Source organism: Strix aluco, chromosome 8, assembly GCF_031877795.1.
Source record: "Strix aluco isolate bStrAlu1 chromosome 8, bStrAlu1.hap1, whole genome shotgun sequence".
NCBI classification, from domain to species: domain Eukaryota; kingdom Metazoa; phylum Chordata; class Aves; order Strigiformes; family Strigidae; genus Strix; species Strix aluco.
In genome coordinates, this window is record NC_133938.1 from 7,317,016 (window position 1) to 7,333,599 (window position 16,584).

Here is a 16,584-nt window from a genome sequence, read left to right on the forward strand (position 1 = left end):
GGTGCTGTGGTTTCTCTTGGTATTTGGGTAGATGGGGAAACCAAACTGCACTCTAATAGCTCTCCTGACCTGAATAATCAGAGAACTAGGCCTCTAAGATATTTTGCAGGGGTTTATGACTTAAGCAGTGGGGTAAGTAGTGGTTGGGTTGGAATTGCCTTGAGAAGAAAAAACCCATCTCCCTTCACTGACCTTTCCATACATTCTGACTGCTTTTTGTCTACTTCATTTTTTCCAATACGGGCTCTGAAATGTGCTGTTCTTGTGTTGCAGCTGCCATCACCCCCTACAGATGATGAGGGTGATTTTATCTTCATACACCATGAGGATGTCAGACTGTCTCAGAAAGCAGATGAAGTATATGCACAGCTCATAAAATTGCTGAAGGACCAACATGAGGTGACCATTTTTTTAGAAATGTTTTGGGGGTTGGGTTTTTTCTTTTACATTTCTCTGGGTTTTGTTATCCCATCGTTGTTCCTGTGGGGTCTTTTGTTTTTCTTTTAAAATACTTTTGATTTTGTGTGTCCTAAAGTGGAAAATTTTCAGAGTTGGATTCTCTACTAGTCAGAAGTCAGGGTGTGTTTGGAGTCTTGGGACTATCAAATTATCATTATTAAATACGAGCACTCAAGTTTGAAAATAGTACCCGGATGATTAAGACTAGCCCTTGGGTGAACCTAATATCTAGAAATTAAGTGATTAAGAAGTAATAGGGCAGAACAAATGCTGTGCTTAGCTTTGGGCTTAAAGGCCTGGGGGGGTGGATGCTTTTGGGTGACTTGAGAAAACTTGGCTTTTCTTAAATTAGGTTCTCAACCTCAAAATTCTCTGCCAATCATAAATCTGTGTGTAAGGATCACCGAGTGCATCTGTATTTGTTTGGTTTTGTTTCTGTTGACAGAGGTGTTTGCAGTATTCCAAGCAATTCATGCATCTGGGAAACGTAGCAGAAACGACTCGGTAAGGCCCACTGTTAATCATCCCACAATGTGGTCATTTCAGGCTTGAGTCTGCCTGACCCCACTAAAGATGATGGGGGTTCAGGTTGGTAAGCTTCTTATGTGGAGGGGTCAGTAACTGTGAGGTCTGCATCTCCAAGTTTCTCTCGGACCTCTGGTCTGAGACTTACTTTGGTGGCCTGTATCTGGCAGAATGCACTGTTTGGTGTTCCAGTGTGTGTGTGTGTTTGTGTAGCTTTTCTATTGTTTGTTTGCCTTTTCTATAGGTTTGAGAAACTGGCACAAGGTTGTAAAAAGGACATGGACATCCTACAGCTTGCACGAGCGCAAGGAATGGATCCTCCAAGCCATCACTTTGAGGAAAGAACCTTTAAAATGATAAGGTGTGGAAAAACAAAGGGATTTCTCAGGCAGGCTGGACTGAGTTTTCTGGTTTCTAGCTCTTGTTTAGGGAATTGTGGGCTTCAGCAAACTCGGGTGGCACCTAGGGTTAGGCTCAGCGTTCCTGAAAGGACACTCTCAACAACTTAAATACAAAAAAGTTGTTCTCTAATTTCTCATCTGGGTTCTTTTGTTTTCAGAGTATCTTCAGATTCATCCCTTATATTCTGCTACTTCATCCACTGTTCCCTCTGTATTTCTCCTTCAATCCTGTTGCCTTTGGGCTTTGTTTGTGGCATTTCTCACCATACCTCAGAGATGTTTTTATCTTGGTTTCTGTGCTTTCCTTGCTCCTTTGTACTTTATGAAGGTGATCTATGTAGGAGTGCACTATTGAAAAAGGTTTGACCAAATACCAGTGGCATCCTGGTCTGGCAGTGGATCGAGTGGTGGGCTACAGGGATGAATATGCTTTTTTGTCTTTATTTTTTCACAGGATATTTTCTGAGCTCAACAGCACAGAAATGCATCTTCTTATTGTCAGGGGGATAAACCTACCAGCTCCACCAGGTATGTAGTCAAAAGGGCATGTGGGCTTTTTCCTCTGAGTACATAAGGAAAGTAGTGGGGAATGAGATTTTCCTACTTTGAAGACCGCTTCAGGAGTCAAAACCTTTGTAGCCAGCACTCATTAAAACAAAATAGCCACATTTCAGGCTCAAGCCCCCGAAAAAACCTTTAAACAGTATTTAAAAAAAACCAAACAACACCCCACCTCCCATCCCTCCCGCTGGAAGAATAAAGAGTGTCTGAGTTCCATCTGGACAGAGGGAAGAACTTTAAATTGTCCTGGGTTTGCTCATAACTGTGTCATAGTTTCACGTTTATCTCCTACTATGAGCACCTGCCTTAACTGCACCACTTTAATGTGTATTGACCCTTCAGTAGATAGGAGTTACTCCTGACATTGTTACTGCTTTTAGTCCCTTGTTTCTGGGAGCTTGTAATCTGCACTAGGCTCAGGACTAACAGCAGCATTAAAAAAAATAGATGTTTTCCTTTGGTTGCCAGCTTTCTATGGAATTTGCTTTGATGGATGGGTTTTTCAGTTGTCAAGAGACAGGTCACAAGTTCTGAAAACTAGTTAGGTGCTCTTGAAAATCCTGCTCAACGTTACAGATGCAATGAAAATATCTGTATTGGCTGGTTGGATTGGCTGGTTGTTGTCTCATTCAGGTGTGTCACCAAGAGATTTGGATGCATTTGTGAAGTTTGAATTTCAGTACCCGAGTACGGTGAGTGTGTGTCCTGGCTCTTCTGTTCCTCAGTCTGTGACCCTTGCCACTGTATTAGCCTGTGAGGGCTTCGAGGAGGAAGTGTAGTTTTTCTTCTGGAAAGGGAAAACATTTCTAGACATACTGCCTGAATTTATTTTTGAAACAGAAACTTTTTCTGAGAAACAGAACTGCTGAATCTGTTTCCTGTGGATTTGAGCTTTTCTGCACCTTTTTCTTGATGTTCTCCACACCTTACACTTAGCAGCGTGGTGTCTGCTTCAGGCTTGCATGTTCTCTGGCTGGCTGACCACCAGCTTACTGCTAGACGGCGCTCACAGGGCTAAGCCATGCTTACCTTTCCCCTCTGAAGACACTAATCAGACTGCTGCCAGTGTTTGCAAAATGTGTACAAGTTCATTTCTTTTAGGGGTCCAAACGCACTGTTAACTTCAACCAAACACAAGGGCACACAAAGTTGTCACTAGGGGAGGGGGGCCACCTTAGATATGATCTCCCTCTAAGTCCCATTCCTTTAAGAAAACAAGCTTTTAAAGGCATTGCTTCTGACTATCTCTTGTAATTATAGAGATGGATTGAAAAGGTTAATCTTTGTCATCAAATAAATGCACGTGACTCCTGGTGATTTAATTAGCAAATATATATGTGCATATCTGGAGAAAGGGCTTAGGCCATACAAGTTTCTTGACCTTATTGATTAATATTTCTGTGTATGTGCATGTATATATATGTGCATGTGTATGTAGATAAAAAATATGTATACATATATATTGCTTCTTTCCTTGAAATTCCCCAGTGTCACCTGTTCCCCTCACCTTTAAAAGCAGTCTGATCTGAAAAATACTGAAACTGTTGAACTAAAAGGGCTTCTAAGGAGGGCTGTCTAGTCTTACTTTCAGTGAGTGCTGGGGCTTCTGCTTCCTCTGTACAGCAAAACCAATCTTTGCTCTTACAGGACTAATATTTAGTCCTGTGAGAGCGCAGAGCCTAGATTTTTACCTCCTAATAAATTTTGCAGCACTAAAATAAATTCAATTACCTGTGGGAAATTGGTGATGGTCAGATCAGGTTTGTGTTTAGGTTTGAGTTACATGAATCCTTAATGGAGGAGTCCCCCCCTCATTAGGGTGGGTGGAAACAGAATTGGTCTGTATAAATAATTTCCTGGGGAATAAGTAAGAATCAGCATAGTTGCTTTTAATCTTCTTTTCTTTGTTTTTAAAAAAAGCCAAATCTCTACTGCTTAACCAAGAGTCAGATAACACCACCTTTCTCCTTCATAGCTGAAATCAGTTTTGCAAAGTAGCTGCAATAATTAGGTCACGTTGTCCTTGTTCAGTCCCCAGAGATTTAGTTTGTACTCTGCTTTAGGTTAAAAGTTAATTCATTTTGGTGGCAGATTGATTGTCAGGCAAAATAATAGTAGGGCAATTCCCTGAATGATTTGTGATGAATTCCTTGTGTAGCTTATTATTCCAACTAATACAGAAGGAACAGAATTACTGTGTCGTGGAACGTGCGCAGTTTATCATCTAGTTTAACAGCCGCAGTCAGTAACTTTATGATGATTGGATTGAATTGAGTGTGACCATGAAGCTTATCTGTGGCTCTTACATTTAATATAATGTTTTGACTTATTCTTTATCTAGTATTATACTTGTTACCACAATGAAATCCAAATATTTTAGTCTTGAATGTACCATGACTCTTCTTATCATTCAGATAACCCCCAAAACCTCATGTTTCTTGTATAGGTATAAAAAGAGCTGGTAATAAAAATGGTTACTACTCTGTATTTTGAAACAATATCTGATGGTTTTATGTAATGTGTGCCTCTTTTAACAGGAGCAACCTCAAAAGAGTAAAACACCTGTAATTAACAATAACAATTCTCCAGGTTAGTACTTTTTCTGGGACAGAGGGAAAAACGTTGCACCTCAGGAATCGCTGGAGAGTACAGGCTAGTCTCACGCTGTGAATCAGGCCAGAGGGCCTCCCACCACCTCTTTTCTTTCTTATGAAAGGACTTGTTGGAGGGTGAAGTCCCTCTGTGTTAGCAATTTCTTCACCCTCATCCCAATATTGGCGGTAGTTACTGTGTTATGAATTAGTGAAATCATTGAGTTACCAGTCATGCTCCAGCTGTTGCTGTCAACCCTGCTGGGAGATGGGCCAGATAAATAAATTTTCTTTATTAAGTAAGTTAAATTATTAATTCTAATATCTCCATGGATCAGATCTTTTTCAGTCAGATTTTGTGTCCTGTGAGATTGCCAATTCTGTCATGATTTTTGCTAATCAGCTAACATTTCTAAACCTGACAAAACATCATTGCAGAAATAGATTTTTTTTTTTTAAGTCAATGTGAAACCAACTAAAATACTTTCTTTGTACCTTTTGAAAAATACCCCTTTGTACCTAGCCATTAAATACTGGTATTGGACTCATCATGCGTTTTAGAATTAATTGTCTTGCATGCTGAGTTTGTTTTATTGCTTTTTTTTTTTTCAGTTCTTGCAGTAAGCAGCCATCTAGTATCAAAACAACTTTGAATTCAGTATCCAAATTTCTAGTTGTGAATTTATCTTGAGAGATACATATATATTTATATCTTTTGGGTTTATGTATATTTTCTGTTAAGAGCAGAAGTCCTGAAGCTCTGATACCAAGAGCTGTGTTAGTTACAAGTCTTCCAATAACTTGATCTGCACTCTCTGAGCAGCCACTTCACTTTAATCTTTCGGGTTCCCAGGCTGACAAGCAGAGATGAGTGTTCCTGGGTAGCACAGCAGATAAGTCTTTGAACGTTAGTTGTACAATGTTGTGAGACTTTCTGATAAAAAAGTATCCTGTGGCATAGTTCTTGTCACACTCAATGAAACTGGTGTTAAAACAGTATTAATTACATTATCAAAACACCCCTTTCCAGTCATTCCAACCTTCCTATGCTTTTTCCTTATTATTTTGTACCTTTTTCTTAGCCACAGACACTCTGTTAATTGCCAAAAGACCTAGAGTCTCCAGTTTTGGCTCTCCAGTAACTTGCTGTCAGTTCCTCATGATGACTTAGTTTTTCTGCAGTTTGGTTTCTGTCCCTGTGAAGCGGGGATGACAGATGAACCTTTGTACAGGGACACTAACTTGTTAATGACTGAAATAACCTCCTGAGAAGGAGGTTCATGCGGATGTGAAGTGTCTTTCGCAAGTGAGCCAAACTGAGATAAACAGAGGTCTGAGTACGTGCATGTAATAGAGCACTGCACATAGTTTGACTTTCACAGCTTTTTCATTTTTCTGTATCTTAACTGCAGAATATAACCAGTTGTTTAAATTGAACATCAACCGAAATCACAGAGGTTTCCGACGAGCGATTCGGTCCAAAGGAATTAAATTTGAAATATTTCATAAAGGGTAAGTCCACAGTTTTCTTCCCCCTCATTGCTTCTCTAGTAACAGTTCAAAAGAGTGTCATAGCTGAAATTTATGAAGCACAATCTTTAAGCTAGCAGTAAAGAGTTGTGTAGTTCTCATGTCTGAGAACTCCTTTCAAAATGTGCCTGAGGTCTGTGTCTTCCCCTATGGGGTGAAAAAAATGCAGAAGTTCAGTGAAGTTGATTCATAACTGGCAGATCATTTGAGGAATAATGTGTTAAGAGAAATTGGTGAGAGTGAGAAGGTAGTGATTCAGCTTCAAATTGTTTTGATTCTTATCCAATTTGGTTTTAGTCATCAGAACTAGAAGATTTAAATGTTCTATGGGATTACTTTATAGAATAATGAAGTACAAGTGGCAGCAAAACATTAACGGCGGTAAAGCAGATGACAGATGATGGCAGAACTAGTGTTATGTTTTTGTACTTATCTTCATTATGAGGATCTTACAATATTTACTGCACGCTGCTAGCAAACTGTTAGACTATCTTGAGAGAGACAGACTCCCCTCATCTCAGAGATCAAGATGATGAGATGGATGTTAACAATTGGTAACGTTCAGGGAAATCGTCCTACGTCTAGGCTCATTACTGATTTATTCAAAATTGGAGTGGCCTATATTCACTAATCCCCATGCTGGTTGTGATCCATGTCTTGGATGGGATGTTAGATAACCTGGTTTTGTTGTGGTGGCTCTTTGTGCTATTCTTTATTTCTATTACTGAGACGTGCAGAAATGATCCATAGGTTCTCCAAGATGGTTTTCATGTTGTAGATGTTTTAATTTGTGAGCTAAAGTCCCATTGTTTTTACTCCAGATCTTCCATTTGCATCTTCGTTGAAGCAAAAGCTGATTTTCTTACTCTTTCTCTGTCAATCCTGACTGCTCCACTGCTCTGTTGTTCAAGATTTCATCAACAGCGATCCTGCCTTTTTTACATAGAGCTGTTAAGTGTTTACATTTGTTCAAAACATTTTTCCCTATCTTTTGCATACCATTGCACATATGATGCATATCCTGTTCTCCTACCAGCTGGAACTGTGCTTGTTTTTAAGGTCTGAGCTCAGGCTTAAGTTCACCCATTGGGAAGCACTTTCCAGTGATTCATGAGTTGTATGCCAGCTCCAGATTGTCCTTTGAAGCCTTTTTGAAGATTAGCAAAAAAATTTGTGTGGGTTCTCTCTCTTCAGGTTCTCAGATTTTTTTTTTTTTTTTTTTTTTCTTAGAACAGTAATCTAACAAGTCAAAAATATGCTTGTATCTGGATCAGGGTAGAGGGGTGGCAGTTCCCCTGGGCAAATAGCAACAAGGAAGAAGAAAAAGAAGAAATGCCCACTGATCACCTTCCCCCAGTCATCTCCTCAGGAGAAAGGAAAGGATTGATTAAGTGATCCAGGCTCTTTTCTAAAGACTGTCTGCTCCTTGCCTGGCTTCAAGACTGTAAATGAATAATACTTTCAGAAATGCTTGTAGATGTTGTAGTTTTGGTGTCTCTGATAGCTCTTTGACCATCTCCCAAGAATTATTTTCTCTCAGTGAACAAAGGAGACTTGTTTCAGGTCATATACATTAAACTTCAGTTTAAAAAACACTTCCAAGTAAAAACCCAGCAATGTATTTTTCCAAAGGAGGTCTCTCAAACCTCTCCTCAAAGCTTCTGAAGATGAAAGGAGATGTCCCCAGAGCTGTTTCTGAAGCCATAGCCTAGAGCAAGTTCACATTCTTCACTGCAGACCCCCTAGAAGTGATCAGAGATGAACCAGTCTTTACTGTTTCTTGAATTCTAAAATGGAAAAATGCTTTAAAAAAATCAGCTAGAAGAATTGCTGATTCTCTTTTTAAGTTGATGAACAAAGTGTCCAACATACTGCAGTACAATTATATAATCCTTCTTCATTTTAAGGTGCTTGTGAAGTTAAGGGAGTATTCTAGCATGCAAGCTAATAAATTCTGAACTTTTCTAAAGGATTTTGTGAGTCTACTGTAGTCTCATCAGCAGAGAATACAAAGATGAGAGTCTCAGCTTTGGAAGGCTTTCTGGCAACAAAATTCACAGGCATCATGTTTGGAGGCAGCGCTGTTGTCCCTTGAGGTACTTGTGACATTGTTTTGCAATCTGTGTGGAGATGGACAAATGAGAAGCAATTTCAACAATTGAGCTGGAGGCTTTCAAGTCCTTCAGCAGCAGGTTTTTGGAAGAGATGTACTTCCTAACAGGGACTTGCTGCATGTTCCAGTGCGTTCTGAGTACTAGTGGTCTTGCACTCTTTATCCCATCTACAAGTGTCTGAGCTCCCTGCTGTGAGCTCGCTGCAGCCTGGGCTCATGGTGCCAGACCGTTGTCCTCCTCATCTATAGAGATGTAGGTGCTATATGAGCCATAGCATTCCTGATGTGATTTCTGAACACGCAAGGCAGAAAGTGAGGTTAAAGGCTGGGTGACAGGTTCCTTACGCAGCGGTTGATGTGAGCTATTTGGAGAATATACGAACGAAGCAGTCGTTGAGGCGGTGCACGTGAGGAAGCAACCTCACGCCTTTTCTAGTCAGGGATTTTAGACAGTTGGGTTCACAGATGTTCCCTTAGAAATTGTAGGCACTGATGGCAGCACCAGGTCTGTGTATTAATATACCTGTTTGTTGCCACAGATGACATCATCAGGAGGCTCCATATAACAACCTTCAGAGTTTTCATTGTGTATGTCAAGTCTTCCTTGATAATACTTTAATATCTTGTAATGGTAATAAGAAGAAGGGTGGATGTTTTGGGGTTGGGGTTTTTTGTGTGTTTGTTGGTTTGCATGCTTGGTTTTTTTCCTAAACAGAAAGGCATAAAGAAAGAAGCTTCTGAATTCTTGGCAGATTCCCTGTCTAAAACATGACAGGCATGGCTTGTTGGCTTTCCTACCTCCAGACTCTGTAGATTTTAGTTGTTTATCAAACCTTTTGGAGACTGATTCAGGGAAATGCTTGGGTGCAGGCAAAGAAATCCAGTGCTTTGAGCTGAACACTCCCGTGGGATTAGTGTGTTTTAGTCTTAGCTGTTGCCTTTTGGAGGAGTTTGTCAGGATAAGGATTGCACCACCTGTCTCTGCTGAGGTAAAGATGGATCTCTTGCTGATAAAACTGTTAGGAGTGACTGTAGCAGAGAAAAGTTGATTGTTTTCCTTGCAGGATAAAAATGCTCTGTGTTTAATTTCAGCAGACTAGAAATTCTAAAATGATAGTTATTTACTGTTAAAACTACCAGTATGAAGGTGAATCAAAACAATAGCTGAAATGAAATGCTCTTATATGTTGAAATTGAGTGTTTTGATTTATCAAAATGAAACAGGATGATTCATGTGACTCTTTCCTAATAAGTAGTTTGTGAAAAACAGCATGTGCCTGTGAAATGTTTGTTTTGATGAGAGATGCAACTTCCTTGGGAAGTTTTTCAGCCTGTTCTGTTAAACAGCCTGTTGCAGAGGATCGCTGTCTGTCCTGGCTGGTAGGCCATTCTTCCCTGTCGCCTATGCAGGGACAAAAGCTGCTGCCATTCCAAGTGCTAGTTTAGTTGATTGTTTTTCTTCACTGTTGTTCTCATCTTTAATTTGGTTGCAAGAGAATAATTAAAAAATTAGTACTTCTGTATCTTGTCCTTGTAGTCCTGTTCACTAAGGGTTTGCCCCCTGCACCCTGGTTTGTAGGGTTCTAGTAGCACATCTTGATTAACCCTCCTGGGTGTGGTGATGGTGCAAATAGCGATGACCTTTTAGCTTGCTTTCTCTTCAATGTTCTGTAAAACCTTACCCATTCAATTAAGGAAGATTTCTTTGAAACAGGTCCTTTTTCAGAAGTGACAAGCAGGTGGGGACCGCACACTTGAAACTGGAAAAGCTGGAATCGGAATGTGAAGTTAGAGAGATCATCGAGGTATGTTTTCTGGGTGAGGTGTGTTCTTCTCATATGCGGTATTTGAACACGAAGGGAAAAGGAGTATTTGCTTTGCATAAGTGTGTTTGTGTACAGGTGGTAGTTTTGTACTGGATGAGTTTGATAAACAATGGGCTGTTCTTTGTTTTATCATCTCTTGAAGCTTGTCTTAGCTGTGACCATTCTGGTACTGGGAACCTCCTGGGGACTCTTGTGCAAATTTTTCTCTTCTGCAAGTTTTATGTATAGTTTTCTTTGTCAGGACCAGAAATTCAGGCGATTCCTAAAAACACTTGTGTTGGTAGCTGACAGATGAAAGGGTTAAGCGAAGGCTGACAGGGTGGGTAGAGAGCTGCTATAAGATCCAGCAGGAGATCACTGCAGGTGATCTCTGTTATCCTTTAGTCATCGGGAAATAAAGTCACTGGGTGCCTGAGGCACTATAGTTTGACATTATTGTTCCTATGTGCACTAACTGCTCTTCTTTTTGTGGTTCTTCCAGATTTTTGATGGTAGAAAGCCCACTGGAGGGAAACTGGAGGTAAAAGTGAGACTCAGGGAGCCCCTCAGTGGTCAAGATCTTCAAACAATTACAGAAAATTGGCTGGTCCTTGAACATTAGTTCTATCTGAGGTATGAATACTGTGTCTAAAGATGGTCTGGCCACAACTTGACAGGGCTACAGATAAACTCTGCTTGAATAATGTCTTTTGTTGACATTGACCTGATTACACAGCACTGGCTTTGATCCCATTCATCTTTATATTTGTAGTGGGGAGTTGACATAATTTCAGAAATGAGGTTACAGGAGCTCTGATTGGTTTGTATTAGTTTCATGATCACTTGAAATACAGGGAGAGCTTGTAGCATCACCTTTATTTAGAGTAATATTTAGAAAATAAGATCGATGAGTCCTTTCTAGGAGGTGGGGGTGCTTTCTGTGCATCCTTGTTGTTAGCAAAAAACCTTTCAGAGTTAGCAAGGACCCTTCTTCCGCTACCAGAAGCTAGAGAAGGGCATTTGTTTGTCCCTGCTTGACTTCATCTGAAAGGGAAACTGTTGGCAGTAGGCTTTCTCCTGGATACCTGAGACTTCTGGGCAGGGCGGAAGGGTACAGTTGAATACAGGCTCCCTGAAGGACTGTGCCTGCTGCCCGCTGTGCTCCTCCCCAGCACAGAAGAGGAGCTGTGTGCTGCCAGAGGGGCTGTGTGTCAGAAAGATGAAAAAGAGGTAGGCTTCCTCTCCCTGCCAGCCTCCATGGAGACTGCTTGGTTTTGGAGCTTGTCTTCCTTTCTAATATTCTGCTTTTTAGGTATCACAAATTTTCCCTTCTTAAAAAAAACCAAATAAATACCAAAAATTCTGGTGTCTTTTTTAAAAGTGTTTTTCTACATAAAGTTACTGAAAGACAAGTACCAGAAGTCCCTCTGCCCGTAGAATCTCCAGTTCAGCCTACTTTTATGTATGCGTCTGATGTTTGAAAGAAATTCCCATTAGCTGGACACAATCACTGATACCCTGGAACTTAGGTCCTTGCTTCTCCCACAGCTTCTGCTCATAAAACCTCAGAGCAGACACCAACTTGCCAGGGACAGTCACTTCCCTGCTGGCTCGGTGCAGATTGCCTGCACCACAGGGCATTGCTGGCCGGGCTGTGACTGTGTTGATCCCTTCTGAGCAGGTGTTTCCCATCCTGGGGTGGCATGTAGAGCCTCCTCTTGGCCCAGGACATGGCACAGAACAAACTTCACCTTTCCTCATGGAAAACAGATGATATATAAGTACAAAGTTTCTAACAAGTAATCCCTCTTCCTTCGCTTGAGCTCCCCAGGTCTCTGTGCTCCCTCTTCCTTAGCACAGTGGTTTGCTTTGCATTTATAACTGGCAGTTAAGCTGATGCTCATCAGCTTCACAGTGACATCACTTGTTTGCCACACCTTTGCTTCCAAATTGTGTTAGATTTTACAGCTTGAGAGGGCTTGTTTCAGTACAGGGTCTGAATTTGTAGCAGCAAAGGGACTATTTGTCTAACAGTGAGTTTTCCTCGCAGCCCAGGAGGTCAGTACGCTGCCCGTGAGCTTCGCAGTTGGGCTGTGAGGGACACATCCGATGGCTGTATCTGACTTGGGCCTTGGGCTGTGACTGGACACCTGAGTGTTTTCAATCACTAGAGCTTAATAATTTTGCTCCATTGATTTTTCTAGTTGACCATCCAGAAAATTTATGTCAGTATTTTACATATAATGTGACCTTGAATTGTGAACATGTGTTAAGTGCTGCATCAGGTAATTTTGTTGTTGTCTGTTTGTTTTTCCCCAGCTCCATTGGAATGCTGAAAGATGTGGGATGAACGTATGTAGAAAGCTGCTGCTAGCTGCAAGCACCAAAGATGTTAAATGAATGCACTACTGAACCTAATGTCTATTTTGATAACAGCCATAGTGCTTATTAATAACTCTAAGGCAGATGTAAGGCTCTGGAAACTTGCTGCTGCAGGGGATTGTTACTAGTCTACACAAAATAGACAGAATTGCCTTAATGTGGGACTACTAATGTAGCACCAGGATGAATGTTACATTAACTATGCATAGCGGTGTGTGAAAAGTTTAGCCCCTTAAAAATTCCCTGAGGCACTGCAAAAACTTTTCAGTCAAGTCACAGGTAAGACCTTTACTAGAATTCATTTCTTCAAGTGTGTGCGCAGCCAGCGTGGTACAGTGAACAGTCTGCTACTGCTTTTTCTGTTCGCTCTTATCAAGGCCTGTTTGGGGTGGGCTTTTTTTTTTTTTTTTTTTTTTAAGTAAAACAGAGGAGAGAGAACTTAGGCAGCAATCTAGCAGCGGTGTGTCCCTCCTCTACGCAGGCCACTGCAGCAAAGTTTAGTGGGATGTTGCCTTTCGGAAGAAAAGAATGCAAGACTTAGCAGCAGGTGTTTACAGATCTGCATTTTTGTTCTGGCTACCAGCTGTCTGCCATGCTTGCTGCACTGCTTGTTCAGTGCAGCCCGGGTACTGTGCCTTCATCCTTTTTCTTTTTTTTTCCTTAAATTTAAAAAAGGAGGAAAAAAAAATGTATGCTAGAGTCTGCTGCTTCCCAAATGTTCCTTGTATTTTTACAAAAATAGGCTTTTACAGTTCTTCCAGGTGATGGGGAAAACAGCCACTCTTTGTCATGTAGAAAACGGGATGAGGACTGTTTTCAGGAATGCTTTTGATCAGCAGCGTACGAAAAATGGTACCAAATATGTTTGTGTTTTTAAATCTCTGTGAGCTAAGGGAAACGACTGATCTCAAAGGAGAGGATGTGCTGGCACGGGGGAGTTGGAGGCTCCTGCACCAGCTGCTTCGGGAGGGCAAGGGTGTAGACAGGAAAGTCCAGACAAGTAAGGCAGCGCTGCCTCTGTCTTCCTGAGCAGATGAAGACAATACAGTGTTTAGTTTTTAATTTCAATAAATTTAATATACAAAACTACATGTTGAAAATAAAAATATAATATGCAGTTTTTTGCAGTGTTAACTAACTGAATTTTAAAAGTACAATTTTTTTCTAAAACAAGTACTCATTTCTTAACAACATGGTAATTAAGGTCATTTAAAAGGCTATGGTTGAAGCAAACATGTCAGTCACCAGTTGATAGTGTTTTGCACAAACATAATCCGAACCTAAAAGACTTTTGGGGCAAAGGAAGAGAAGATAAAAGATTTTTCACCTCTTTTACTGCATCATTAAGCATAACAATGCAACTAAAGTAACTGGAAAGCTGCTGCTGTGGCAAAGCTGGAGTGCAGGCTCTAGAAGGAGGATTATTACTTGGTTTATGGGACGCTCTTCCAGATACTGCATCGTGCCTACACCGGGTAGTGCTGCGCTGTGTCCCAAGGGGTGCAAAAACAGCCTGCAGAGGGGGTCTGAAAGTAACCTTAGTCCTGCTCCGCTGCACAAAGACGTAGGAGGGCCAGTGAGTGTGTAACAGCTTAAGGTTTGCCCAGCGTGAAACATTAAGTAAAGCCGCATTCAGCCAGAGGTAAGGTTTCACTTACCCCGGTAAGTGCAGTAGTGAGCTACCTCTTATGGGCCAGCTTTTATTTCTGGAGCTGGACCCCAGTTCTCTGGCCTGCCTTCTCCAAGGCTTGGGTGGTGACAGCTGGAATTTGCAATATTGGATTTGTCAGACTTTGCTTTTTTTTTTTTTTTTAAAAAGCAGTAGCCATTTATTCACAAATGCACTCTGTACAGAGACTGTGCTGTCTTTACATAAAATACATTGCTACGTGTACAGTTACCTTTTCCTTTGCCCAGCTAATGCTGTGTATTTGTTTAAAAAATATGGCATCGGTCTCACAGCAGCCTTGCACTTCCCTTTATATTTGAAAGGACGCCTGTTCCTCACCTACAGCAAAGCCAAAATAATCCCCACTGTGTCCACCAGACCTGACTGCGGGGAGGGAGGATAGCCTGAGATACTGTGTTCACCATCCAGCAGCCCCTCTCTTCCCAAATCAATTTTCTGTATTTTCAGTATTCTCAATTTTCTGGGGAGGAGAAACCTTTGCCCCCTCCCCCCCCCCCACTTCTGCCACCTCCCAGGAGCTGCTTTGCATGGCCACAGCTAAACACACCAACCCCCTGCCCCTGCCTGCAGCTCTGGCAGCTGGGTAGCAGCTTTCCAGGGAGACTGTAACAAAGTGGAAGCACGTTTCCTCGGGCTGATTCTCAGCGCCAGCTTCACGCTGCTGTGGCAGATGTGAGCGGCTGCTTTCCTTACTAACGCCCTCTCAGGTGAGACCAGGAGCACTGGGCCAAGTGCAGTGTTCAGAGCTGACCAGAAAGCCTTTTTCAGCAGAACATGCAAAAACAGCCACTCGATACTTTTATCACAGGTAAGCTTTGACATGGTGCTGCTAATATGAAGTGCGAGCTGTCAGGTATTACATGACACTAGCGTTACACTACAGCATACAGCAAGGAGGAGACTTAAAGCTGCCCTGGGTGTTACTTTTCTTTAAAGCAGGACCTACTGGGGAAGAGGAATGAGATATAACTGCACTTTAGGGCTAACAGTTCCTCTGCTTCATACAGATTTGTAAACAAAGTACAGAATAGCAGAGTTGTTCTAGGAGATTATAGAAATCTGCCGAGGTGATGGGTTTTTATAGTAGATAGAGGAGAAAAGTAAACTAGCCTATTACACACACAAAACTGCAGTCTACATAATACCGCCTTCAGAGAGATGCCTGCCCTTCTGCTCCCTTGGACGCATATACAAATGTAGTAGTTATGGCTAGGTAATCTTCCCGTATCTCTCAAGGGCTACTCCAAATGTATTTCAACCAATAATCTGGTCAAAATAATGTAAACGTTACTTTTTAATGTCTACAGAATAACCACAAACGGCATTATGATGAGGTCAGAATGGAGGTCTTGATTGTTGTTTCTTACATGTCCATCTACAAACAGTACAAGATTGGAGTTTCACTTTTTATTTACGCCCCAGTGATCTTTGCACCCGTTTGAGCATTTAGAGTACATGACTGTAAGTCTTTAAACATGAGCATTTTTCTAAACAGTAACAGAAGTGTATTAGCTGCAAGGATAGCATAGCCATGTTGTAGTATAGAAGCTGCCCTGATCCTCTGGTTGTTGACAATGCATAGAAGATTTAGAATTATGGAACAACTGTCCCTCCCTCCTCCCCCCCCTCCCCCAATAGTGTTAACAAAAGCTTAATTTTCCAGTTTTAAAGTGCAAATGAGTCAGATACAACTGCTGCTGGAACAGGTCTGAACAGAAAATGAAGTCCTCTTATGAGATGTTTTCCAGAATATAAAAGATGAGCTCCATTATGACTGGCCCCTCACTCAACTGACAGGCCCCCCCATGAATCACTGGAACTAAGGCACTGTCCAGGTCATTCATGTATTGAGAGGGCAGGGGCTGTCCATTACTCCCAGCTTGATAACCAACCTAAAAAATACAAAGTAAGAGTGGGTTTTACAGAGAGCAGGACACAGGGCTGTGATTCAGTGGGCAGTAGGGGAGGTGCTGTGCAGGAGGACGAGCTGTGTGAGGTGCCGCGGCCTCTGCCCGGGGAAGTCGGGCACTTGAACAGGACGGAACAGGCACTCAGGCAGCTTTTCCACTTGTTTTTGTTCTTCTCTATGTTCCCAGTGGCCGCCTAGACAAAAGTAGCCTCTTTTTTTCTACTGCTTTGTCAAAGCAGATCGTTCAGAGCAGCAGGAACCGCACCCTGCATTATCAGATTAAGTCATGCAGTATGTAAAAGCCAGTTGATCCTAAGAACACGTCCGCTCCGAGGCAAGGCCAGCTGTCCTGCCCGCAGCCCCTTCTCTGCCTGGAGCTTCTGCTGTAGAGCACCCTCGAGGGGACCTTCCATCTGTTTCTCTGCCTCACGCAGCGTGAGCTTTTAAGAACAGCCATGCTTGTGAACACTGTTTTATGCTGGCCCAAGAATACATTTAATACGCTCCTGTCTTTAACTGGGGGTGAAAAGGCCAATTTAGGGTCTCCCCGGCGCACGTGGCAGGGCTGCAGCTCACAGCTCTCTGACTACAGGGCAGGTGCTGCTGGTGGCACAGGGG

At 41.9% G+C, this 16,584-nt stretch overlaps 2 protein-coding genes across 7 annotated transcripts in view; one reads left to right on the forward strand and one right to left on the reverse strand.

Annotated features, from left to right (window-relative positions):
• CC2D1B (coiled-coil and C2 domain containing 1B) overlaps positions 1 to 13,484 on the forward strand; it is a 35,537-nt gene extending 22,053 nt beyond the window's left edge. For both annotated transcript variants that reach the window (XM_074832037.1, XM_074832036.1), the window contains exons 16-25: positions 274 to 399; positions 905 to 963; positions 1,229 to 1,345; positions 1,840 to 1,913; positions 2,580 to 2,638; positions 4,484 to 4,535; positions 5,950 to 6,049; positions 9,895 to 9,985; positions 10,488 to 10,618; positions 12,305 to 13,484. In XM_074832037.1, the coding sequence (XP_074688138.1) occupies positions 274 to 399; positions 905 to 963; positions 1,229 to 1,345; positions 1,840 to 1,913; positions 2,580 to 2,638; positions 4,484 to 4,535; positions 5,950 to 6,049; positions 9,895 to 9,985; positions 10,488 to 10,607 (798 nt within the window). In that variant the 3' untranslated portion in view covers positions 10,608 to 10,618; positions 12,305 to 13,484. The remainder of the gene's footprint in view (positions 1 to 273; positions 400 to 904; positions 964 to 1,228; positions 1,346 to 1,839; positions 1,914 to 2,579; positions 2,639 to 4,483; positions 4,536 to 5,949; positions 6,050 to 9,894; positions 9,986 to 10,487; positions 10,619 to 12,304) is intronic.
• The window catches only part of ZFYVE9 (zinc finger FYVE-type containing 9), a 62,558-nt gene continuing 59,391 nt past the window's right edge, over positions 13,418 to 16,584 (reverse strand). For all 5 annotated transcript variants that reach the window (XM_074832033.1, XM_074832034.1, XM_074832035.1 and 2 more), the window contains one exon: positions 13,418 to 15,949. In XM_074832033.1, the coding sequence (XP_074688134.1) occupies positions 15,788 to 15,949 (162 nt within the window). In that variant the 3' untranslated portion in view covers positions 13,418 to 15,787. The remainder of the gene's footprint in view (positions 15,950 to 16,584) is intronic.